This window comes from Primulina eburnea, chromosome 14, assembly GCF_022965805.1.
Source record: "Primulina eburnea isolate SZY01 chromosome 14, ASM2296580v1, whole genome shotgun sequence".
In the NCBI taxonomy this organism is placed as follows: Eukaryota; Viridiplantae; Streptophyta; class Magnoliopsida; order Lamiales; family Gesneriaceae; genus Primulina; species Primulina eburnea.
The window spans coordinates 1,118,259-1,143,702 of record NC_133114.1 but is presented as its reverse complement, the minus strand read 5'-3'; the positions used below and the strand labels follow the sequence as shown (position 1 = coordinate 1,143,702).

General features: G+C 32.3%; 1 protein-coding gene, 1 long non-coding RNA gene and 1 pseudogene across 2 annotated transcripts; 1 reads left to right on the top strand and 2 right to left on the bottom strand.

The window, feature by feature from the left end:
* Window positions 1–13,104: 13,104 nt before the first annotated feature.
* LOC140812386 (uncharacterized) lies at window positions 13,105–13,656 on the top strand. The gene is made up of 2 exons (XM_073170641.1): window positions 13,105–13,430; window positions 13,527–13,656. The coding sequence occupies exons 1-2, from the start codon at window positions 13,105–13,107 to the stop codon at window positions 13,654–13,656; spliced, it is 456 nt and encodes a 151-aa protein (XP_073026742.1).
* A 2,416-nt stretch (window positions 13,657–16,072) lies between these two features.
* LOC140812960 (uncharacterized) lies at window positions 16,073–18,773 on the bottom strand. The gene is made up of 7 exons (XR_012113800.1): window positions 18,671–18,773; window positions 17,823–17,901; window positions 17,572–17,698; window positions 17,247–17,327; window positions 17,082–17,163; window positions 16,779–16,832; window positions 16,073–16,541 (listed from the first exon to the last, which is right to left on the bottom strand). It is a non-coding gene; the product is annotated as an uncharacterized lncRNA (long non-coding RNA).
* Window positions 18,774–18,922: 149 nt separating this feature from the next.
* On the bottom strand, window positions 18,923–21,701 carry LOC140812160 (zinc finger CCCH domain-containing protein 18-like; annotated as a pseudogene).
* Window positions 21,702–25,444: the final 3,743 nt, after the last annotated feature.

Sequence of the window (25,444 nt, the reverse complement as noted above, 5' to 3'; positions counted from 1 at the left end):
CCCATGAAGCAAAAATTGTGGGTTGAGCTTGCAACTCTGGAGAGCTCAAAAAATTTGAGCTCGAACTCTTTTTGGTACGTCGAGTCGAGTTGAGTCGAGTCGAGTACAACACCCTTTCACAAGCCGGGCAAGAAATCATCACATGCCTTTAGTGCATCAGTTCTTACAACGAATAAAGAACAAACAAAAGAAGCATGCATTATATGTCATAATAAACTAACACAAATTAACTTGAAATAGTTATCAACATACATTAAGCAGAACATTTCCTTTGCAATGTAGTATCCATGATGCCTCAAATTATCTGAACATTTCGACTAAGACACCACCTCTAAACTCTGCTGTTGTGTGCTCCCAAAGATGCTCACATTCCTTGCATCCTAGTTCGCAGCGAATGCAAGGAATAAACGAGATGTATCAATGTCGTACACTTACGTCTCATATGGCAAAACGATGGTCACATTGCCACGAAAGGTGAAAGACACAATGGTAATGGACAACGGAGTCACTTCTCGTAAGTCGTAGAAAGTGTCTGAGTATGCCCAGAGACGGCGCCCGTGGATGCTTTTCCCCAACATTGATCCGAAATTTACGACCCCATAAACACATATGCCGGATATACTACAGTAGGAGAAATTCCTTCCTGTGTCGTCTGAAGATAGTTGAGAGCATTGAGGTAAGCTGTATGATACATTGGAAAATGATCTTGATGCCGAAGGGTTGAAGATTGGATCTTGTTTTTCATAGCATGGCACTAAGCACGGTTTGCATTGAGTCCACGTTAGGTCGTTGCCAGTGTCGAATGCAAGAGACATCGGTTGTTTGGGGTTCCAAGACCAAGGGATACCTTGTAGTTTTAAGATTCCAGTGGAATGCCGGGTAGTTCCGGTATGATAACTTCTTTGTCTGCTAGTTTACTCATGTCCAAAGTGTGAACAAGGCGAGCTTGGATCGAGTCAACTCGGGACTGGTCATGGGAGAGGACTTCACTGAGAGATGGTGTGGTTTTGGCACTTGGCCTAGTTGGTCACAAAATGGTCCATTCCTATGAACAACTTCTAATGTTGATGATTGTTTCTTGTTTGGACATGATTTTGGAATCTCCTAAAACTTTAGTTATTGATGATGAATAAAGAGAGACATGAAAAATCTAACGTCTAACCTTTGGCTTTGGAGGGATTGCAGACAGAAGGTGGCAAAAGAGATCTGATTTCAATAGTGTGATAGTGGCCAACAAGGCTTTGTCTGGCCCATTCTCTTCCAAAGCATAACCATTCTTGAAATAACAGGAAACCAAAATGAATAAAAGAAAAGTATACCAAATCACAAGGTTTACAATAGCCTTTTGTATCATATGTATATTTTTTCCTTTTTCTTTACTTTATACCAAGTTGTGGTTTGTACCAACAACCATCATGCATATAAGTAGGGGAGAAAAACATTTCTGATAATGTAGTTTGTATATTTTTTATTTTTGATCATGTTATTGATTAATTCACAGCTTTTTGTCTCTTAATTTGCATTTTTTTTTCAATTTTGGTTTTTATTGAATGAGTACGAGACACCAGAAAATGATAAAGTGGTCTCAAACATTGCCGATGTCAGGTCCTGAGATCGAGGTTTATGACACAGGGTTTGTTTAATAATTTAACATTGAAATAACAAGCCTCGTAGTACAAATCTAGCCAAAAATCAGTTTATTTCATAATATAAAATATTTTCTTTAGAATAGAAATACGGAAATGCGAAAACGAATTATAACTTAACATAATAGAATTTAAATAGGTTTGATCTCGAACTGATCCTTCATCAACAGCCCCAAAATATCACTTGCTCACCATCATCTAACTAATCTTCATTCTTATTTGAGGAGGGAGAGTAAATGGTGGTTTTTTGGGGAAATACTCAGTAGTGAGGGAGATCGTGCATAATAAATAACGAAGATATACATACATATATATATATATATATATATATATATATATATAAATATATACTAGGTAGGTGCACGTGCGATGCACGTGGGGATATATAAAGAGATATATGTTTCAATAATTGTGCAATAAATATTATAGAGTAAGCAATTCATTGACAAAAATTTTTAAACTAAGCAATAAAGAGATAAATCTATATAATAATAAGACATCATGTCTATATAAGATATAGTACGATAATAATTTTCAGTTAATGTTACAAACAACAAAACAAGGGATTACACAAGGGATGTAAAACCAAAAACTAAAAGATAACATGCATTACTATAAGACATAAGTACTTAACCATCTTTTGTTAAAAACCACAACTTATTCACTCTAATGTTCTTGTTTTATCTTCATACTGCATGAATGCCTTGCTTTATTAGTTTCATTCTCTTTCAATCTCCTTGTATAAGTGTTAAAAGTTTCATTATCTTCAAGATCGATTATATCACGCCTTTCAGTTTTCCTCTTTGACAAACATTTTTGTGCCACTGTTTGAGCTTGCTTGCCATTTTGCTTGTGTGTTTGGTTAGCAGCAGTGATTTCATTGGCTAGTGTTGAAATGTCTTCTATATCTTTACTTTGGAAATGATCTTTCGGCTTTTCTAGCACATCAACTATGATATCTAGAATGTTGCCTTTTGTCTTTACTGATTTATCTAACTTGAGCAGGAATTTAAGAGTGTTTTTGTGGAGTTGAGCAGCGCCGCTGCCAAATTAAAATGATTACATGAAACTCTTTAAGAGAACACACATAGCTGAGAGGGAAAATAACGTTAGAAGAACACATAGAAAATACAAGAATGCGTAAGACGCAAAGGGGTAGCAACAAAGCAAGCATGAGAGAAATGAAGAGATCGAAACACATATCCTGAGACAAATCCCGAGATGGCAGCCGGTCGTCTATCCCGCCCCATGAAAAGTAGAAGAAGTAAAACCAAAAGAAAAGAGACAAATTGAGGATCACGACGACATAAACAAATTGCAGGCGATAGAGAGATAAATCTATATAATAATAAGATATCATGTCTATATAAGATATAGTACGATAATAATTTTCAGTTGAGGTTATAAACAAACAAATAAGGGATTACACAAGGGATGTAAAAACAAAAACTAAAAGATAGCCTGCATTACTATAAGACATAAGTACTGTAACCATCTTTTATTAAAAACAACAACTCATTCACTCTAATGTTCTTGTTTTATCTTCATATTGCATGAATGCCCTGCTTTATTAGTTTCATTCGTTTTCAATCTTCTTGTATAAGTGTTAAAAGTTTCATGATCTCCAAGATCGATTATATCACGCCTCTCAGTTTTCCTCTTTGACACATTTTTGTGCAACTGTTTGAGCTTGCTTGCCATTTTGCTTGTGTGTTTGGTTAGCAGCAGTGATTTCATTGGCTAGTGTTGAAATGTCTTCTATATCCTTACTTTGAAAATGATCTTTCGGCTTTTCTAGCCCATCAACTATGATATCTAGAATGTTGTCTTTTGTCTTTAATGATTTATCTAACTTGAGCAGGAATTTATGAGTGTTTTTGTGGAGTTGAGCAGCGCCGCTGCCAAATTAAAATGATTACATGAAACTCTTTAAGAGAACACACATAGCTTTGAGGGAAAATAACATTAGAAGAACACATAGAAAATAGAAGAATGCGGAAAACGCAAAGGGGTAGCAACAAAGCAAGCAGGAGAGAAATGAAGAGAGCGAAACACATACCCTGAGACAAATCCCGAGATGGCAGCCGGCCAAGGACGGACCTATGCTTGGTCTGTCCTAGGCTGTAGCCCAGCTCAATTTTTTTTTACAAGGAGTTATAGAGATTCAAGTCAATTCTATTTTTTTTGGTAAATATATATAGAGATTTAAGCACAGTCTAATTTTTTTAAAAGATATCACGGTGCAAATAACTCATAAAAGTTAATATCTAGAATACCTATTTAACGTTCACAGTGAATAAATGTAGATTTTCGATATTTCAAAGGAAGTTTGGTGCAATTAACTAATAAACGAGATAGATTTATTTTATCAATTATTTTATTTAATAGAATTTAATTTTGAAAGTAATTTAAAATATATTAAAAATAGTTTTAAAATGTAAATTTTGAATCTAAGTGAAACTTGTCTTATATACACGGGTACATATTAATTTAAATAATATATAAATTTTGAAAAAATGATATTGATAAACTTCTTTTTTGAAAATAGGCTCTCCTATTCCCAATTACATTAGGGAACAGGTAGGTTTTTTTTTTTTAAAAAAAATATACCAAGGTTCATTTGCTAACTATTTTCATATTAATATATCATAGTTGATGTATATAATATATATATTATATATATATCTATATATATATATATATTTTTATATATATATATATATATATATATATATATATGACATAAACATATGATTATATTATATATATATATATAGATATAGATATATATATATATAGATATATTAACTTATTATATTAAGTTCAAGATCACCTCAACTTTATTTCTTGATCCTCCTTGCAGCCAGCGTCTACCCCGCGCATGAAAAGTAGAAGAAGTTTAAACAAAAGAACAAAGAGAAATTGAGGGCACGTAGACATATTAATAAACAAATTGCAGTCGATAGAAAACCGATGATTTCAATGAAATGTGGATGAAATAACCCATCAACAGTAATGCTTCATGGTGTGAAACAGTTAGTAATAGGTAAGGAAGAAAAACGTAGGAAATGAAAAAATGAGAAGGAAATAAATGGGCCCATATATCTATCAAATGGTATTAAGCAATGATAAAATTAAGTCTACATGAAGTCAAATATCAGAATCTAGAAATATAAGGGTACAGAGGGAAAAACACAATTGAAATTTACATATATGTATGTTAGATGTTGACTAAAAAAATATTCTTAGAAATAATCGTTATCATATTTCAATATCTATATAATATATGATTTTATTAGTTCATATTTACAAATCAACTTGTTAAAAAATTGACTAAGAAATGTAAATAAATAATTTTTTTGGCATAAAATTTAGAAAAAAAAATAGGAACGTGTATTAATGTTCAAATCCATTTAAGATGGACAATCAATTACAAAAAAAAATGACTAAGAAATGTAAATAAATAAATTTTTTTACATAAAATTTTAAAAAGAAATAGGAATGTGTATTAATGTCTAAATCCATTTAAAATGGACAATGAATTAAAAAAAAACCTACTAATTTAATTTGCTAACTTAAATGAACATTGAAATGTAAATAAATAATTTTTTTGGCATAAAAGCTAGGAAATAAAGATGAATGTGTATTAATGTTCAAATTCATTTAAGATGGACAATGAATTACAAAAAAAAACCCTTAAGATAACCTATTAATTTGTTTGCTAACTTAAATTAACAAGGACATATAAGGAAATTCACAAATTAAAGTGGTATATTTATATCAAATTAAAGTGGTATATTTATATGTATGTTAGATATGTTATATATATATATATATAGAGGGTGCTAGGGCGCCACGTTTAGCGACGGTTTTATGAATCCGTCGCCAATAGCGACGGTTTCTTAAATCCGTCGCTAATAGCGACGGTTTGTAATAAACTGTCGCTAATTGTCCAATTTTTTAAAAAAAAAACTGACACAGGGCGTTCAAAGAATTGAACTCCCCACACCAACGCCCACTCACAATAGAGAGGGGTGTTAACACCTATTTAACACCCCATTGTGGGTGCTCTTATGGAAGTGATTTTGTATCCATACTGTAGATAAATTGAGATTAAACAACAGAATGCAAAATTTCCAAGATGTGCAGGTGTTTGAAGGTAAATCTTGTGTTTGAAAAATCAAACACTGAAGCTGTTGGATATAAAATCCGGTTTCGGTTGGTGTCCTATAAATCTTTAACAGCCTATATAAACCTTTTTTTATACAATTGTGCCACTGTTTGAAGTTCAAACAAAAATATTAAAGATGAATACAAAATGCCGATAGAAAAAGTAGATTTACAAATTTTACCGAACAATGAAACACCCTGCACATCTAGGAAATTTTGAATTCTGTTGTTTGATCTCAATTTATCTACAGTATGGATACAAAATCACGTCCATAAGAGCACCCAGAATGGGGTGTAACACCTATTTAACACCCTTTCCATTGTGAGTGGCCGCCTCTGTGTCAGTTTTTTTTTTAAAAAAAATTGGAGTTTAGCGACAGTTTCTCATAATCCGTCGCTAATAGCGACGGTTTGGATGCGCATAACGAAACTAAGTTTAGCGACGGTTTCTCAGAATCCGTCGCTATTAGCGACGGTTTATTATAAACCGTCGCTAATAGCGACGTGGGCGCTTATATATATATATATAGAACCACAGTTTTCAATTATAAGCATGTTGAATCTAATACGAACAAAATAAAAACATAGCAATGAAAATCATCTCATTTTTTCGTGGTCTACTGATCAGTCTCCTATGTGTTACATCTCTTAAGAGTGGGACCAAATAAACGGTTATTATATCTCACTGCATCATGGTCATATCAAATCAAATCAAACATCGGAATTTTTGGAACATGCTTTAGAACATTATCTAATATCGAATCATTACAGTATATTTCAAATAATTACAGACTCGAATCATTACAGTATATTTCAAATAATTTCAAACATGCTTTAGAACATTATCTAATATCGAATAACAAACGGATTCGAAGACATCATATAAAATAGAAATGCATATGCATCATGCCGATCGAGTTTTCGAAGACATGTAATCATTTTTGGAAAACATTAAGCACACTTACAAAACAATATATAAGTGTGTGCACTTTATAAAAAAAATACTTACAAAAACCCACTTCCCTGATATCGATCTTAAGAAAATCGTGGAAGAATACTCATCGTCAATCTTTTCCTATTTCCGCCAATTATTTTGAATTTTTACATAATTCATCACAAATTCATACAAAGAACTCTTTTTGTTGCATGTTTTTTTCAAAGTCATATTTGTGGCCTCACTCCTCGAAGTAGCCAAAAGTCCAGCATTAAACCTTCCACTACTAAAGGCAGTGCCCATTTTTCCTTGTGTCTGTACATCCCATTCAACCATCTATGACCATCCAAATTATATGTATCAATCATATATTTCTATGTGGCCTCAAATTCATCTTCAGATTCACAACAATTCATAAATTTATATCATAGTTGTTTAAAAGCTGAATCTCCGTATAAACTCCCAAAGTGTGAGGAGCATTTTGATTTATATGCCACTGACATAAACGATGATGTAAATGAGAAAAAAAGTTTCGATGGCATTCATTATGGCTTGACATTAGTCTGAAAAGAGTGTTTCAGGTTGCTTTCCATTCATAGAATCAAGAAATGTTGTAAACAACCATTCAAAAGAATTTTCGGTTTTATCTGACATAAAGACCAAGCCAAACATCACATTCTGTATATTGTGATTTATACCAACAAATGGAGTACATATCAAATTTTACTTATTTGTTCTATATGTTGTATCAATCGACAAGACATCATCAAAATTTTCGTAATCAACAGCACTTCTATAGTCCCTAAAAAAAGTTCATCACCCCATCGTCATCATCCAATTGAACGTTCCAGTAAAAGTAATTCTCTTTATTCGTCGTATTTAAAAAATATTGAATAAGCGCAATGACATCTCCATTCTCAACTTTGGTATGTTTTTCAGTCGACTCATATGATCATATGCGCCATTTCTAATAAAACCTAAATTTTCTGACCCACATGCTTCGTTTTCCATGAAAGAAATAGCATTAAAGATAGATATTCCATCATTTACCATAGCTTCTAGAATAGACTTTTTTGCATGTGATATATTGTGTGCGGATCTTAACAAGTGCGTTTGATCGTGTGCAAACATCTCATGGTTATACTCCTCCACAAATCTACTCACGCTCCATTGACCCTCATTTTCTCTTGAAATATTCAATTTGGCTTTACAGATAGTTCTAGTGAGCAATTTTTGATAAATCTAAATCTTTTTACTAGATCTTTTTTCATCTTTCATACCTTCACATGAGAAATTGAATTCCTTTTATTGAAGTTCATTAGTATGGGAAAAACATCGTTGTTCATCCTTCCTTACACGAAATCTTTTGGCATGTGCGTATTGACAATATAATAAATAAGCTTCTTCAAGAGTGTTCACAATCTTACCCGTTTCTAGTTTACTCTTAAAAACATTGACAATGGAGTTCTCAGTTTGTACCTATCCATTTTCTTGAATAGAAAAATTAGGGAGTCAACATTGTGTTTTTGGAATCTGATCAATTTTGGCTTCTTCACCGTAGACTTCCTCCAACTCTTCAAGTGCCTTTGATTTGTCATCTTCCATTTCCAAAAAAAAAAAAAAAGACCAACTGGATCTAATTTTTTTAAAAAACAAATTAGATGAAGGAAATATACATGTATTCAAGTACCACATATTACAAAAATATGGACATAAACAAGAGATTAATCTACTGTATTTTACTTTAAAGGAAATCACAGTCATTAAAACTTAATTAGTAAAATATAATATAAAATGAAGAAATGAATAAAAAAATTCCTTTATTTGGCCCTTAAATCATCGATATACAACAAAAATCTACGCGCAAAAAAGAAGTCAAAAAATTACCGACATACAACAATGGATAAAAAATAAAAACCTAATCTTGGGCAGAAAGTTGCAAAACGGAGCAATTCTATGGAAGTTTTATTTTGTTTTATATATATATATATATATATATATATATATATATATATATATATATATATATATATATATATATATATATGACGGTGGAAGAAATGAATGTAAGTCAAATGATTTTTAAAAAATAAATCATTTTAAAAAATTGAATCATGGTTAGTCATAGGGACGGAACTACACTGGGCCTGGGTTGGGCTCTAGCCCCACCTATTTTTTTTTTAAATAATAGGTATGCTTTATTTTAAAAATTTTATTGACTAGTCCTGTGAAAACCCAACTAGGCAACCTTAAGTGTTGAGTTATTACTATTAATTTTAGGTGTACATATTTTAAGTGGGATTATTTTTTTTAATATAACGTTTTGGGTATACAAATCTTTGATATGCAAGGGATTATTTTGGGGAACTTTGGAAATACAATCTTTGATATCCCTACTCATGAATATGCATATTTTCGAAAATATGCAAGGAAGTTTACAAGATTTGGAATATCATTCAATTAGATGGAATAAGGCATGCCCAATTCTAGCAAATTTCGAAAATCACCCACAAAATATTCTTCCAAAATATTGTAGTGCCTAAATATTGGATTATATACAAGCTTTTGATACAAGAAAGGAAGCAAATCCTCCCCTCCTTTGCACCTCATTTTTGAGCCATTAGATTAGGATGGTGGGGAACTTGATTTGGTAGAAAAATCAGCAGTCATGGAAGGATTTTTGGAGCCAAAAATGTGAGATTTAGGCAAATCTTGGACATGATTTATGCACCAAATTTAGCCCTCATCCCTCCACCTATAAATAGGCCATCACCCCCACTCCACAACACACCTAAATTTTCGAATTCCCCTTGCTGAAATCTCGAAATTCAGCAGCTTCTCCATAGCCAAACTCTGCACAAAAATCGTCTCAAGGTCATTCAAGAAATCAAAGCCGAAGCACCGTCCGAGCAAGAAGGAGAAGCGATCCAATTCTCGAAGCCAAACACCTACGTTTCTAACAAAATACATACGGTAAGTGGGCTATTTTTAAACTTTAAAATCTCGAATTTATGCATACAATTTTTCGATTTTTACAAGAAAAATAAATAGTCGAGTACAATCTTCTTTCTACTCTTTTCGTGTAATTGTCATACGATTTCAAAAGCACTGTGAGGAGTCGACTGTATACGGGAGGGAATCCCAACCACAACGTACCCTTACGCGGTGGGAGACATAACCGGTATACGGCCTCACCCCCTTAGAGGAGTAAAAATTAGGGACTAACGTCAGTAAACCGTAGAAAGTAGATGAGTCGCAGTGCTGGGTCAAAGTTTATGCATGTGTTATGAAGTACGTATGAACTCATGATTATGATTCGAAATTTATGCATGTTGTCTTTATTGTGCTCGATTTTCCCCCATTTACTGAGTATTCCCAAAATACTCACCCCCTTACAACCCTTCCCAGATAAGCCCGAAGAAGAACTCGAGGATGAGGAGTCCGAACAGTTCTGGGATGGTGAACGCTCAAGGAATTTAGTTTAAGTTATTATTAATTAGATTTACGTTCCGCATTAAAACTCTGTCGTCTTATTTATTTTGGTAATTGTAAAGACATTGGTTATCTAATTTGAGATTATGATATATAAACTGGTTCGATTTATACTGTGCTACAAGAGGCTTGTTGTTGCGATCGTGTGATTGTTAAACAACGTCGGTGTCATTCCCGAGTTTCGGGGCGTGACAAGTCCCAATCAGTTTTCTCTCTCCTATTCTCTCTCCGCGCCAATTCCATTTTTTTCCCTCAAGCCATCACAATTTTCGTTACTTGAAATGTCGTAACTTTATCGTCGGTCGCCGATTTTCAAAATCGATTGTAGATTCGGAAAGTCCGACATAAGCTTTCTTTTAATACCAAATTTTCGAAGTTACTTTGTTGTCTTGAAATCGGCCGTCGCCTATCAGTCGCCGTTTTCACTGGATATCGTGAGAAAATCTTAATGTTAGACTTACTACAGCTAGTTCTTGTTGTTCTAAGTTAGATTTCAAATTTTAAAGGTAATTTCAGATTTTAGTGTTTCGAAATTTTGGTATTTTTTGTTTTTTGAATTCCGATAATTGATATATGTTAAATTGTTGATTGTAAGTACTATATTTGAGCCGATTGAAGGTATCAATAATTTTTCTGAATTTATTTGGGCATTTTTTTGAATTTCCAAATTTTATATGGGGATTTTTTATTTTTAGTGTTGATTATTATTATTTGGATGTTTATATGGTATAGAAAATATAAATGCGAATTTATGGAATTTTGTAAGAATATTTGAAAAATTCAGAATTATGTAAATGAGATTTTGAACTTATAAGCTGTAAAGATTTTATATTTAAATGTATTATGCCTTAGGATTGTCAAATGTTAACTTCAGAAATTGTTTTGGAATAATTATAATTGTTCGAGATTTATTGGATTAAAGTAAAATTATTTAGTGTCGGTAATGTTAATTTGATTCAGTTAGCCATGATAAGTTAAACTAAAGTAATATTTTATGGTGTAGACGGCGCCAAGGATAAAAGAAACTCAAGAATGAAGAAAAGGAAAACCATGAACTCATTTTTTAAACAAAAAGAGCAGACATCGGAAAGTCAGGAGCATTTTCCATCCAATATTGATGTCTCAAATCCTAGTAATCAACAGCTTAACAAATCTCCTAGAACTAATGTTGATGTGAGTTTTCTTGAACCTGATTCGACATTACATACTCCGGTATGAAAAATATCATGTTAATCAAATGGATGAAATAAGACGAGTTTATATCAAGATGGGGCCATATCAACCAATTAAGAATGAGTATCCACCAACCAAATTTGGAAGTCAAAGTCGACGATTCCAAAGTCACTGGTTTAAAAAATTTACTTGGTTAGAGTACTCTCCTTAGAAAGATGCTGCATTTGTTTTCCGTGCTTATTTTTTTAACATAAGCATCCTCGTAATCCTTCATTTACAATGGATGGATTCAAATATTGGAAGCGAGTTAATGATGGCGATAGATGCGCATTTTTTATGCATATAGGAGGCAATACTTCACCACATAACAATGATGTGGAATATCTTGATAATTTAATGAATATACCTCGTCATATTGACAAAGTGATAAATGTACAATCTTCAGAAGAAAAACAAAAAAACAGATTGCGGCTTACAACAACTACTGAAAGCATTTGATGGCTCACTTTGCAAACATGTGCATTTAGAAGGCATGATGAATCTCTATCTTCTAATAATCGTGGAAATTTTATCGAGATGATAAATTTATAGGAAAAATGAATAAGATTATTGGGACATCACCTTAGAGAAAGCTCCAAAGAATGCAAAGTATATTTCATCTGATATTCAGAAAGATGTCTTGAATATCATTTCCAACCAAGTGAGAGCCAAGATTCAAAAAGAAATTGGGCATCCAAAATTCTGCATTTTAGTTGATGAAGCGAGAGATGCATCTAACAAGGAGCTGATGGCTATTGTATTAAGATTTGTGGATACTGAATGCTTTTTACGAGAGCGGTTCATTGCCATTGTACACGTGACAGATACAACTGCTGCAACACTTAGAAAAAATATCTTATGCACTTAGTCGTTATGACTTGCATATCCACAATATACGTGGACAGGGATATGATGGTGCTAACAATATGTGCGGTTCTTGGAATGGATTGCAGGCTCTTTTCTTGTAAGATTGCTCGTGTGCATATCATGTACATTGTTTTGCTCATCGTCTTCAACTAGCATTAACTCCAGCTGCTGGAAAAGAGGTATTCATTTGGTTATTCTTTTCAAAATTGAATTCCATTTGTAATCTCATCAATGCATCTCCAAAATGGCATGGTGAGTTACATTCTGCTCAAAGAATCGAAGTTGCGCATATGGTAGCTACTAATGAACGTGATACACGTAGATGATGTAATCAAATTGAAAATTTATTACGACCAAGACTCGTTGGATTTCTAATTTCGACTCGTTTTGTAGCATGATTGATATGTATAGCTCTCTGATTACCATGTTATAAAAATATGGTGAATGATGGAGCTTCTAATTCCATTCGTGGTGAAGCTAGTGGTGCATTGATTGTAATGAAGTCTTTTAGTTTCATATTCATTTACACTTGATGCATAAGATAATAGGGATAACAAATTTGCTTTGCCGAGCATTGCAAGAGAAATCTCTAGATGTTTTAAGTGCAATGGATTATAATTCAACGACTAAAACTTTGCTTCATACTTTGTGAGAGAAGAAATATTTGATCTCCTACTTAGTCATCTGAAAGAAGTTTGTGTCAAGTATGACGTTGAGTTACATCACATGGAAGCTCGTTATAAATCTGGTACAAGCCGTTCTTGTCAACAAAATAATTCAATCATGGTTGAGCACCACTATCGATTTGATGTATTTACAGCTGCAATAGATTTTCAAGTTGAAGAGCTTAATAATAGATTCAAGGATGAGGCAGTTGAACTTTTTAAACTTAGTTGTGCTTTGGAACCTAAAGAAAACTTTAAGCTTCTTAATGTTGATCATGTCTATCGATTTGCTGAGAAATTCTATTATCTTGATTTCGATTCACAAGATTTACATTACTTGAAAATGCAATTGGATCACTATAAACTTGATGTTACTAGCCATGAAAGATTTCAGAATTTATCAACTATTTCTGAATTATGTCGAAGATTAATTCAGACAAATAAGTCAGCAACCTACGATTTGACTGATATGTGATTTATACATTTTTATCTACGTCGTTGATTTATTTATCGAATCTGATATATTTATTTAATTGACAGGTTGATTCGTCTTGTTTTAACTCTCCCCATTTCTACAGCAACAATGGAACGAGCGTTTTCAGCAATGAAACTTGTTAAAACAGCTCTTCGTAACAAGATGGAAGCAGAGTTTTCAGAGATTCAAAGGTAATTTACATCGAACGAGATTTGGTTGAAAAAATTGATAACGATTTAATAATTAATGAGCTTTATTTATAAAAAAAATAATAATCAAAGAGCACAACTTCGATAGTATTTTAGCTCCATGTTTTTTAAGAAATTAAATATTAAATATTCTTGTTCTGTGTTTTTATGAATTCAATGTTTACATATTTTTTATTTTAAATTTTTTAGTTAATTATTTATTTTATTAAATACAGTATGAGACGAAACCAACCCCAGATAATTTTGAATCCTGGCTCCGTCCTTGGATTTAGTCATCCGCTTTTTTGAGACAATAATACATAAGTTTTCATAAATTTTTATTTATTTAAAAAGATGGAAAATAATTGCCACTTGACAGCTAGAGAATAGTTAAGGACAGTGTCCTCTCGGGCAGCATCGATGAAACCGATGATTTGATGACTTGGAGTGGCTTACAACAACTTTGGCTAAATTTGGAAGAGTGGCTTCAATTAGCAAGTGCAGTGGCCTGCTGGCCTCATTCATGATAATTTGATGCTTGACGGAGATAAATCCAGCTTAAATCGTGTTTGGTCAACTACGTTTTCAACTAGGTTATCAGCAAGAACTAGTGAACTTGGCTTACCAACTATCTAATGGCAAATAAGTAGTCTTTGCCACTTTACTAAAAAAAATGATCGTAAACTTTTAATTTATAAAACTATTCAATTTTATAAAAGAAAATTTCATAATTATTTTTCTTAACTATTTGCAAATACTAAATATATCAATACAAAATTTTGAGTGATAATATCATTATTAATTTTAAAAATATATAATGACATTATATTAAGATCAATTTAAATTTTTGAAAAAATGATAATTTATGGTATAACAATAATTTTATATAAAATTGAAATCAACAATTTAATATATTCAAAGGTGGAATTCATATTTTATTCCCAAAAAATGATATTTAAAATTTGGGAAAAGAGATAGTTGCAGAATCCCTAGTGGATTGAATACAATACACTATAAGGCCATCTCCAACCACAAAATCTATTTTAAGTATAAATTTTATACTATACAACCTCCATCTCCAACCTATTTACTTCAAATCTTACACCAAAAAAATATTCTCTTTTATTTATATTATTTATAAATCATTAAATCAAATTATTAATAATTAACATCAATAAATATTTAAAAAATCAATATTAAATTTTTATGTTTAGTATCTCATTATTAAAATAATAAAATAAATATTTTATTATTATTTAAATAATATTTATATTTAAAAAAATAATAAAATTAATACATACTCATAATAATTAAAACAATTTTTTTTTAAAAAAAATAAGCACCTCTGCGCCAAATTTTGGCGCAGAGGTGGATCCATTGGAGTAAAAGGTTGGAGATGTCCAAATAGTCTTACATAAAAACTAAGGTTGCGTTTGGTCGTTAGTCCTGTCATTTTGCTTTTTTATTGTTCTTTACTCTTTTTATAGCTATATTTTTATGACGTTGTCAAATTAATGTCGACACAATAAAATTACTCACATATTTTGCACCATGCCAATACTTCATGGAAGGAAGAGTAAAAACAAACAAAAAGAAATTTAAAGGACTAAAAAAAATAAACTTATAAGATAGATTTACAGTTTTACCACCATATAATTATATATTAATAATGCCGAGGATTTGAGTTTTATAATCTATATCATCTCTTTCAAGGATTCAAATGTCATACTTAATTTTCAGTTTTTTTTTAATAAAATTTATGTTTCCTGTTGGCCATAACTATATAATAACTAAAAGTGAGGCTCTAAAAGTATTATCGCTGGCAAGTAGGGGCGAGCAAGATTTCGGTTAAATCGAATTAACTGACTGAACCGAGTCAATTCGTAAATTCGGTTGGGTTATTTTGGAAATTCGGTTTTCAAATTAAAAAAATCGGTTATATCAATTAATTCGGTTCGGTTACTTTTTTCAAAATTTTGAAATCGGTTAAACGAATAAACCGATATAATAAATATTATTATTTAATAAATTTTTATTATTTATCAATTTTTATATATATTTTAATTTTTAATTTTAAAATCTAAATCTGTTTTTTGTGATGTGTGTGATTTTATGTTTTTATGCATTTGTATAGACAGTAGTGTTAAAAAAAATTACATATATAGTTAAAATTAAATCACAAGTTTTTTTAAAACTAATCGGTTAATTCAGTCTAATTTGGTTCAGGTTTTCATCGGTTATGAAAATTAGTTCGATCGGTTCGGTTATGACTAAATATTTCGGTTCGATTCGGTTCGATTATGGCTAATTCGGTTTGATCGATAACCGAATCGACCAAATACTCACCCCTACTAGCATGACATAATATCATTGGATATGGTAAAAAATATGATCACCCACATTTGATTTGACGAATATCTCTATTTTTGCATGTAGAAGGTTTCGATATGTATTTCTCAAATATCAGTATGCAGGACGTATCTGACAAATTATGATAACGAGTACACCATTCTAGTAGAATTCGTGCATGATAGCTACTCACCCATAGCATATCAACAATTAAATCGTATGCCTAATGGTACCGCCAGTCCAACAAATTTTCCCAAGAGACTTCATCCTAAGCGAACAAAAAATAATCGTCGCTGTGATTTTCATCTCCATATCGATTATAAAAATCGCCAGTGTCATGTTCATCTCCATATTGTCCATAGAAATCACCACTATGAGGGGCAGAAGTTTCATTCTCTTCGTCGTAACTCATATCCTGGCTGTAAACCACTAGTCATTACTTTCATTAGATCCATTCATTTCGAGGCTTGGCGTGTGGTCACTTCTAAGAGCACAAGAATCTGCAGTGATGATCTGAGATTGAGATGCCTTGGAACCGTGTTCCTACAATTTTATCAGTTGTGTATGAGTAAATGATCGATCCTTTTTTTAAACGTCCAACGATATGTTTACTCAAGCATGTTGCATGTGCATTCTTTGTTTAAAGCTCATAGACATGCCGACGAGCTTTACTGGTATACAAATTAAATAAATAAAGTAATGCATCAGTTTCACGTGAAACGCATTACCAGAATTACTTAGCGATTGAAGACTATTTTGAAAATAAAAAAGCATGCTTACCAATTCTTCATTTAGAATTTTCAAAGCTTCATAGTTAATTCTTGAACTTCGCCTCTGAAGAAAAGAATTCTGTCATACTCGTAACATAATAAAACTGGCAAAAAACACAATCCACAATCCACCGCAATCCAAGTAAAAATATATAAGCATCATGATATTTAATACCACTAATTCCATGAATATATCACAAGATTGCAACTTCTTTAGATTTCATTTTTTTATTCATAGAGCATTTTATCATGAATTACAGAGCAATCATAGAATGGAGCTCCAAACTACGAAAAATATCATCGTTAAGCATACACTAACTGTTGACTTCACTTTCTCCACTGGTTTTAGCAGCTTTCTTGAGTGGGGCACCTTTCTTTCTTTCAGCTGCCTTCTTCTGTTTCTTTGGGAGAAATTTATCAGATGTCTAAATTGACAACGAAAAAGAATAGAAGCAGAGAAGAAGGAATGAGAAATTACATTTACATATTTTCCATTGATAGCTTCCCATAACATCCTTTTATAATGCATCTCCTCCTTGGTGTTGAGATATCTACTAACCTAAACAGCATTAAATGTAACGACCAGTCAAATGCTGACAGTAATCCAGAAATAGGCACCAATAGAACTTGAATTTAATGATTTATTCGAAAGCGACTTTAAAAAGGCTTAGATATAAAAGAAGAATTTATCAAAGAGACAAAATGCACTTGAACATAAGCAATTGTTAAAATGGATGCATATATTTAACTATAGTGGTAGAACATAAGCAAAATGGATGGATATGAATTAATGAAGCACATACCTCAGCATCATCAATATCAGAAAGGCTGTCTGACGCAGTGGTTATTAGTTCGACTTCTCCTCTGCTTGAACCTTTTTACAACCCCAGAAATGCGTTTAGTTGATGTCAGGATGTCCGGTTGAAGCACCTGGAAGAATTAACTTGGAATGTAAGTGAAGAAGTTCTCAAGTCAGCAACTATATTTCTTACAAAAATCTTTTGCACAACAACTAACATGAGCACATCATTGTTGAAAAAGCAGCTACATTTACCATTAGGTTCCCTCAGATTGAGGGATCCACATGAAACAGCATCCACAACTTCTCCACATGAAGGTTTACTTCCTCCTACCTAAATATTTTTATTCAAACAAAGTTTAGATAAACAAGCATTTTCTAACATTTTTGCATTACACTGGAAGAAATAAAGCAACAATTTTTCATACATGCAAGGGAATAATACTTGAGGACATATCAGCTCTGGCCACAAATCTCATCTTCTAATTATCTCTTTTATGTTCCTTAAGGACAGGTAAGATAGCTCAAGCTATAGCATACCTAGATAACCATGACTATTTAAAGAAAGAAGGAAATCATCATATAAAATAGCGGGTCTAGATGCCGAAATTCATACATACAGTTTGACAACCAAAAAAGAGTTAATTTGAGAGCTCTGAGCTCACAACAAAAGAAGTTGCTTATGAGAATGCTTATTTCTACAGTCTCGTAATAATGCATTATTCTAACAAACAACTACTGAAATTCTCACAAACTTATTAAGAATACAAGCAATTGAATGCAGAAACTCTTTTACAGTGAGTTACTGAATAAAGTATTGTTATACCTTCTTGCTTCAAAAATATAATACTACAAAATTATCAGCAACACAACTCAATCACATATAAGCAATTCCATATCACATCGTCTATCACGACCAAACTTTATTGAATCTTATCAGATTTAATCGAAGAAACTGAAAATATATGCGATATTGGAAACGCAAACCACTTGAAAAATCAAACATTGAATCGAGCTATTCGTTACAAAAAAATTTATCGAATAGAAAGCACAATGTGGAAATCAAACGATGAATTCTCATGCAGAAAAGGAATTTGGCGTACCGGAGATTCCGATTTGTGCGTAATAGCCATTGGATAGCGCTTCCACAAACTTTCGTATGAAAGAATGAACCCTGGATGTGTTGTTGGGCTTGGCATATATATATATGCCTGGCGTTGGTAGTACATTTACCAATACACCCTTTACATTGATGTTGTGATTTTTTTATTTTTTTAATGAAATTACTTCCATTAAATTAGCTAAAAAAAATAGTACAAATACAACTACATTGCGTATCCCCAAACTAAAACACAATGACATAGTTCTTAACGTCGTATTACATACTACACGTCATCTATGACATATATCACACTCGAAATACAACGATAAATTAAAATCTTGATCTTCTTAATAATAGCGCCAACATCCGGCTTTTCGTTTTCAAAAATCGCCCTATTCATCATGTTCCAAACATGGTATATCGTAGCTGCAAGTGTCATACATCTCATCTTATTAATCGTTGAGTTGCCTCGGTAAACACTTCGAAAGGCTTTGAGGACACCAGTTGCCGATCCCATACCTTTCTTCATGCCCAACCAATCTCGAACACCATCTCATATCTTCTTCGAAAACATGCACCTGAAATAAATGTGGTCGTCGGTCTCCTGTGCATCACTACACAACACACATGAATTATCCAGAACAAACCCAAGTCTATCCCGAGTAAGAAATTTAGCGTGTGCAAAGAACCAAAGCGCAAACCGGTGCTTAGATAGGATGAAAGACTTTGATATCTACTTTTTTAAGAATTAAGAAGTCAATGAAAATTGAATACGTAATATTTATTAACTCTAACATCAATTTTAAGATAATTATTTCACTTTATCAAATATTACAACTTGTAAGATCAACGCAATTTAAATTTTTTCACTTAATTAAGTTGCGGTTAACTATCCTGGTGGTAATGCTGACTTGTAAGTAGAAAAATTAATTGAGTTGGCATAGGCTCTAACTGATTTAAAAAATGTTCCAAATCAACTAAAGCCATAGGGACATGTAAAAACAATAAAAGAGCAGTACCACACTGAATGGGACAACAAGTTGAACAAAGAACGAGAAAAACCTCCAAAATTCCATTCGTATGCCTATTTTATGCAAGAATGCAAAACCAGCTTAATAGACAGAAAATCCTCCACATAGCAGTTAATCTAAACAAGTTAGATGGAACAACGTATGCGGCCGAGCCAAGCTCAAGATCGAGTATAGAACAAGGTATGTGGCTGAGCCAAGCTCGAGCTTGACTAAAATTGCAAAGCTCCATGGATCTGGATCAAGATAAATCATATATTAACATGTGCTGAAAAACAAAATGATGATAGCCTTTACTAGAAGCATCAACGCAAACTCAAAACTTGAGCCATTTCTTCTCTCTCTTTTCTAGCAACTGCGTTTGACGAAGAAGCATGAGCAGCCTCAGAATCAGCCAAGGCTTTTCGAGTTTCGTTCAGCTTCCTCATGGCAGCCTCGTACGTACACCACCTTTTCTTTCCTATTTCGGTTCACCATTTCTTCTAGCTTTCCAACTTGAAGCCTCAAATTCTCTCTCGTCATCAAAAGCAACCAGAGCCCGTCTGCCCTCTTTCTTTGCCTCCCCATCTGCCTTCTTCGGTTGCTTCTTCGAGGTCTCTTCATTGATGGTTTTTCCATGCATTGCAAGCTGTGTATTAATGAGAGAAAAAACGTCTTTTGATTCTTCCCTCTTCTTCAGCAGCCTTAATAGCAGCTTCTAACTTCTTGTCCTGTTTCCTCTACCACCTCCACTACGTTTATTTGCTTGAGTCTCATTGTGTTCTTCATTTTGAATAGATTTGAGAGCACGATCGAGGGATTACTTTGGTGGGAGAACTCTTGCAGAAATAGGGTTCAGCATTCCTTGTCCACATGTTCCTAATCCCATTCCTTCACGGTAACCCATATTTGCCATCATCTTCGAAGCAATGCCACGAGTGTGATTCTCCCACTCAGCAAAAATCACAGTTTTTGAGTGTAACATCTCTCATTTTGAGTGTTGCGTCCCATAATTGTATTTAAGCTACTCTCCAGATGCCAGCTTTAGAATCTGAAAGTGCCCAAATACTGGAAACTGCCACCAATTGCTCCCATATTGTAGGTATGAACTTCTTTAGAGAAGAAACAGGGACATCGCCGAACAAATATTACTAGATCAGTCCAGTTCAAGATAAATGGAATAAATGCAAGGGTAACATCATTAAAAAAATTAACAGCGGCCATGCACCAATTATTTTAGTGTAAGCTAACTGAATCTGGGCGTATAATACATCAATGACAGCAAAACAGTGACACAGTATCTGCGTAGGGAAGAACCATCTTGAAGATTTATGTTTTTTTATCTAGTTATGCCTAGTAACATACCATGTGATAATCGGCAATTACTACCAAATCGACACGGTGCCGCAGAAAAAACTTGCACATCTGCACTTGGGTGGTCTAGTGTTAGTGTCAGAATCCATCAAAGCCAGCCCACCCCATTCAAAAAAACCTCAAAAAGAAAGATCAAATATGTCACACAATGAGAAATTTTATGATCCTAGACCTCTAGACAGCAGTTTCAAGGTTAGTCACTAGAAACAAAAAGGATAACATGATCTCCTAGAGAGTATTTAATTGAATGCAGATGCAAGCTTCTATTGGTGGCACAAATAATTGGAATAGAGCCATAGAGGTAAAAACCAACTACTTGATTTTTAGCACCTCGGATTCATGGCAACATATTCTAAATCCAGAGTGTCTTAGAACTTGAAAGGAAGTTCTCCTTCAAAAACTACAGAGCTGATCAATTGTCACTAAAGATACTTAAAAATAATAGTCTCTGGGACCATCCTCAGAATTCAAATACAAAATTTAATTTAAAAAAAATTTAAAAAAAGTAAATATCGACTCTACATTTTACAAAATATTAGAGAAAGTTCAGCAGGAACAGTCTACTGACACAAGTCAAAGAGACATTAAACTCAAAGTTCTAATTCCAAATATATATTAAACCATCTTGCATGCAGACAAAAAAACAAAAAAAAAAGAAGAAAGGAAGGAAGGAAGGAAATTGACGACCAACTACACATGGGAAAGACAGCAGGCATAAAGAAATTGAGAAGATAAAGTAGAAGTTGACCCACCAACATGCTTTCAGATGTTGAAGCAAGGAAAGTGATATTTGCATGTTCAGAGCATTCCAACTAAACAATGAGAAATCATACCACCATCCGGGTATACCGAAATCTACATTTTGATCCGATAGAGTAGCTATGATCTGCCAGTGGTTCAGCTTCAACACCTGTAGGAATAGACTCCACGCTGTTTAGATTGGAACTTGGACCTAACTCAAACCCAAAAGCTAGTTCAAGGGGAGAGAATTGTCCAAGCCAATATATGCCACTCAAAGGTTATTTATCCTACCGATGTGGGACAATCAACACACGCTTATATCATCGTGATACAAAGAACCCTGCAATGCATAATCACCCTCTCGTAGCAACCTTGCCCATTTCAGCTGAAAGAGCCCCTCTTCAGCATCTTTTATGGCCCCAACATGCTCCGAACGTACCTATGCAGAAGTAAAAAGAATGAAACCAGAAGCAAAAGATTCAATTAAATCAAACCATTTATTTTTCTGACGAAACTTTATTCATTGATAAAGATGTGATACTCAAACGAGTGATGTAAATCTTATTCATTCATGATGCCAAAACAGAATGTGTATGCTCGACGACGTCTCAGTCCTTGTTGCATATGGATAACAAAAGCACACATCCCAAACTTAATTTGGTGATCATCCTTATACTTTAACAGGAGAAAAGGAATGAAGCAAAACGAGAGATTTTAAGGTTCTTCAATTGGGAATATGATTTATCTAGCAACTTGTATTCTTCATATTTCCTTTAGAGTTCGTTTGGTTGGTAAGACGTGATAATTGAATGATTAATAATTTGATTGATAACTGTTTGATAGGATATGATATTAAATTTGAGATTTACGTAATAGCACAATCACGTTTGCGGGAAAAATTCGTTTGATTATTAATCTTTATTTAGCTCACTTAGTTTTGGATATGTCATCTTCTACCTGGACTTTATTTGTAGTGTTTGCATTATTCAACTGTAATGGATTCTTTCACAGCAAACTAATTTAGGCATTTAGGCATTAAGAGACTACATGTAAAGTTGATAATGGCTCTCAAGATCCATGGAACTAAAATCAGAACTTACAAATCTAAAATTATGAATCATTAGCAAAAAATTTCAATTGTGAATTGTCAACTTTTTTGTCTCTAGTTTGTATATATTTCAAAAGAAGCCTAAAAATTGGTGTGAATGTTTTTGTGTAAAATAAATTACTATGGCAAGGGCAAAATAGATAAACATAATATATGTTTTATTCATATAAAAATTAATCAAACTCTAAGTGAATATCTACTACATAGATTTATGCAATAATTAAAATAAAAATAATATATTATTTAATTTAAAATCATAAAAGTTGTCGTTAAATTTTCAATTTTCAAAATTTAAATTGTATCGTTAATCACATTAGAATTTTGAAGTTAAAAATTTAATGTATCATAATTTAGATTAAAAATTACAAATTTATTAAAATTTTATTAATATTATTTAAAATAAAAATAATACTCGACTAAATATTTCATGCCAACTCATCTATCAGATATAGTTTATGCAATAACTAAAATTAAAATAATATTATATAAAACATAAATGTGTGGGATAAAGTTTTCATAATGGATCGCCAACTTTGTAATTCATTGTATATATTTTACAAAAACGCTAAAAATGATCAGGATGTTTGTAGTAACTGTCACGTCCCGAGACGGGGGTTGGTTGACACCGGCGTTGCTCTCAAATTTAGGGGGTGTATTCAATCTTGGAAATTTAATTACTTTCATTAACTTTTGTAGAGTTTAAAAGTCTAGAGGTATTGAACATAGACTTTTATAAACTCTATAAAAGTTTAGTGGTATTCAAATTAAATTTTTCTAGAGTCTTAAAAGTCAAGTGGTATTCAACAGTGATTTTAAAAACTCTATAAAAGTCTATAGGTATTCAAATTTTCATTAGACTTTTAATAACTTAATGGAATTCATTAACATACAAACATTAAAGTCTAAGGTACGACTATAAATTGTAAAAAATTGTATTTGGTTCAACCCAAATATTTGGATGGATTTCTAAAAATTCTAACTCATTCACAAGCTATTTATTTCTCTCTCTGTCGCTTCATATCACCTCTCTTCTTATATTATCTCCTCTCATCTATCTCTATCACTCTCTCAAATTTTTGAAATGTATCTCTATATATATTTTCATCTTTCATTTTCAAAATTTTTCATTTTTTGGCCGATTGTTCATTTAATAATTTTTTATTTTAGTATCATAGGAAATTTTGAATTCTAGAATTGATTTTGTGATTTTAAATTTATGATTAATACAAATTAATGTAATATTCAATAATAATAAAAGATGATCCAAAAAAATGTTGCTTAATTCTTAATAATTGAATAGCCTTGTAACTACCATGATTTTTTAAATTTTTTTTAGCATTTTCAATTAATATGTAAGCTATGATATTTTTGTATAATTATATCAACATAATGCTAAATAATATTATTTTCACAGGTATATTATCAATTCAAAAACAAGGTACAGTTAATCAATTGATGTATTTTAAAAAATTTACAAACATGGATACAAACCCACATATATACACATGTATGGATTAAATGATTTAAGTTTTAAATAAGTAAATTTATTTATTAATATAAATATTGAAAAAATATTTCAAACTAAATATGTTATATATGTCAATTAATTATTAGTTCAAAGAAATTAATAAAAAATAATATGTTATAATTAAGTACAAAATTTATAAAATTCTATAAAATAATTTTTCCACAAAAGTCTATAAAAATCTGGCAAAAAAGTCTACATGAATCCACATAAATCTGTGAGATTCTGTAAAAGTCAATAAAAATATATTAAATCCATAAAAATCTATCATTTAAAAAAGTCATTAAAACTCATCAAAACTCTGAATTGAATACACCTCACTTACATTCGAAAACAACAAGCCTCATAAGTACAAAATTCAGAAACCAGTCTTTTATTCATAATAATCATTGTCTGATACAAACTCAATGACAAATGTTTTACAGCGGAAATGTAAAACCAGAAATACAATGTCTAAACAGATGCAGCGGAATAAACATAAACATAAACTGAGAATAACAGTCTTCTTCACCAGCCCCAGAACTGGATCTGCTCTTCTTCTTCTAATATTTCTTCCTCGATCTGAGATGAGTTTGGTGGGTTAGTGATATGATTGTCACTCAGTAAGTAGAGGCGGAGATGCAGCGGAATAAACATAAACATAAACTGAGAATAACAGTCTTCTTCACCAGCCCCAGAACTGGATCTGCTCTTCTTCTTCTAATATTTCTTCCTCGTTCTTATCTGAGATGAGTTTGGTGGGTTAGTGATATGATTGTCACTCAGTAAGTAGAGACGGGAATAACTCTCAGTTTTCGAAATCATTTTCAACAGAAACAGTAATACGAAATATGCAGAAACTCTTATTTCAGAACAAAAATCAGTATTCAGAAATCTGTAATCAGTAATCAGTATTCAGTAATCTGAAATTTATCAAGTAAGCACTGAGCACGTTCGTGAATTTCATGGCTAAATTGATTATCAGTCCCCTATATGTTCTCTCCTCTAAGGGGTGAGGCCATTAATCAGTAATCAGTAATG

What these genes read in the sequence shown, in the direction of transcription:
- LOC140812386 (XM_073170641.1), top strand. Translation starts at nt 13,105, where the DNA reads ATGGTTGAGCACCACTATCGATTTGATGTATTTACAGCTGCAATAGAT. An exon ending in AGATTAATTCAGACAAATAA is followed by an intron (nt 13,431 to 13,526) that starts GTCAGCAACCTA and finishes TTTAATTGACAG; the next exon opens with GTTGATTCGTCTTGTTTTAA.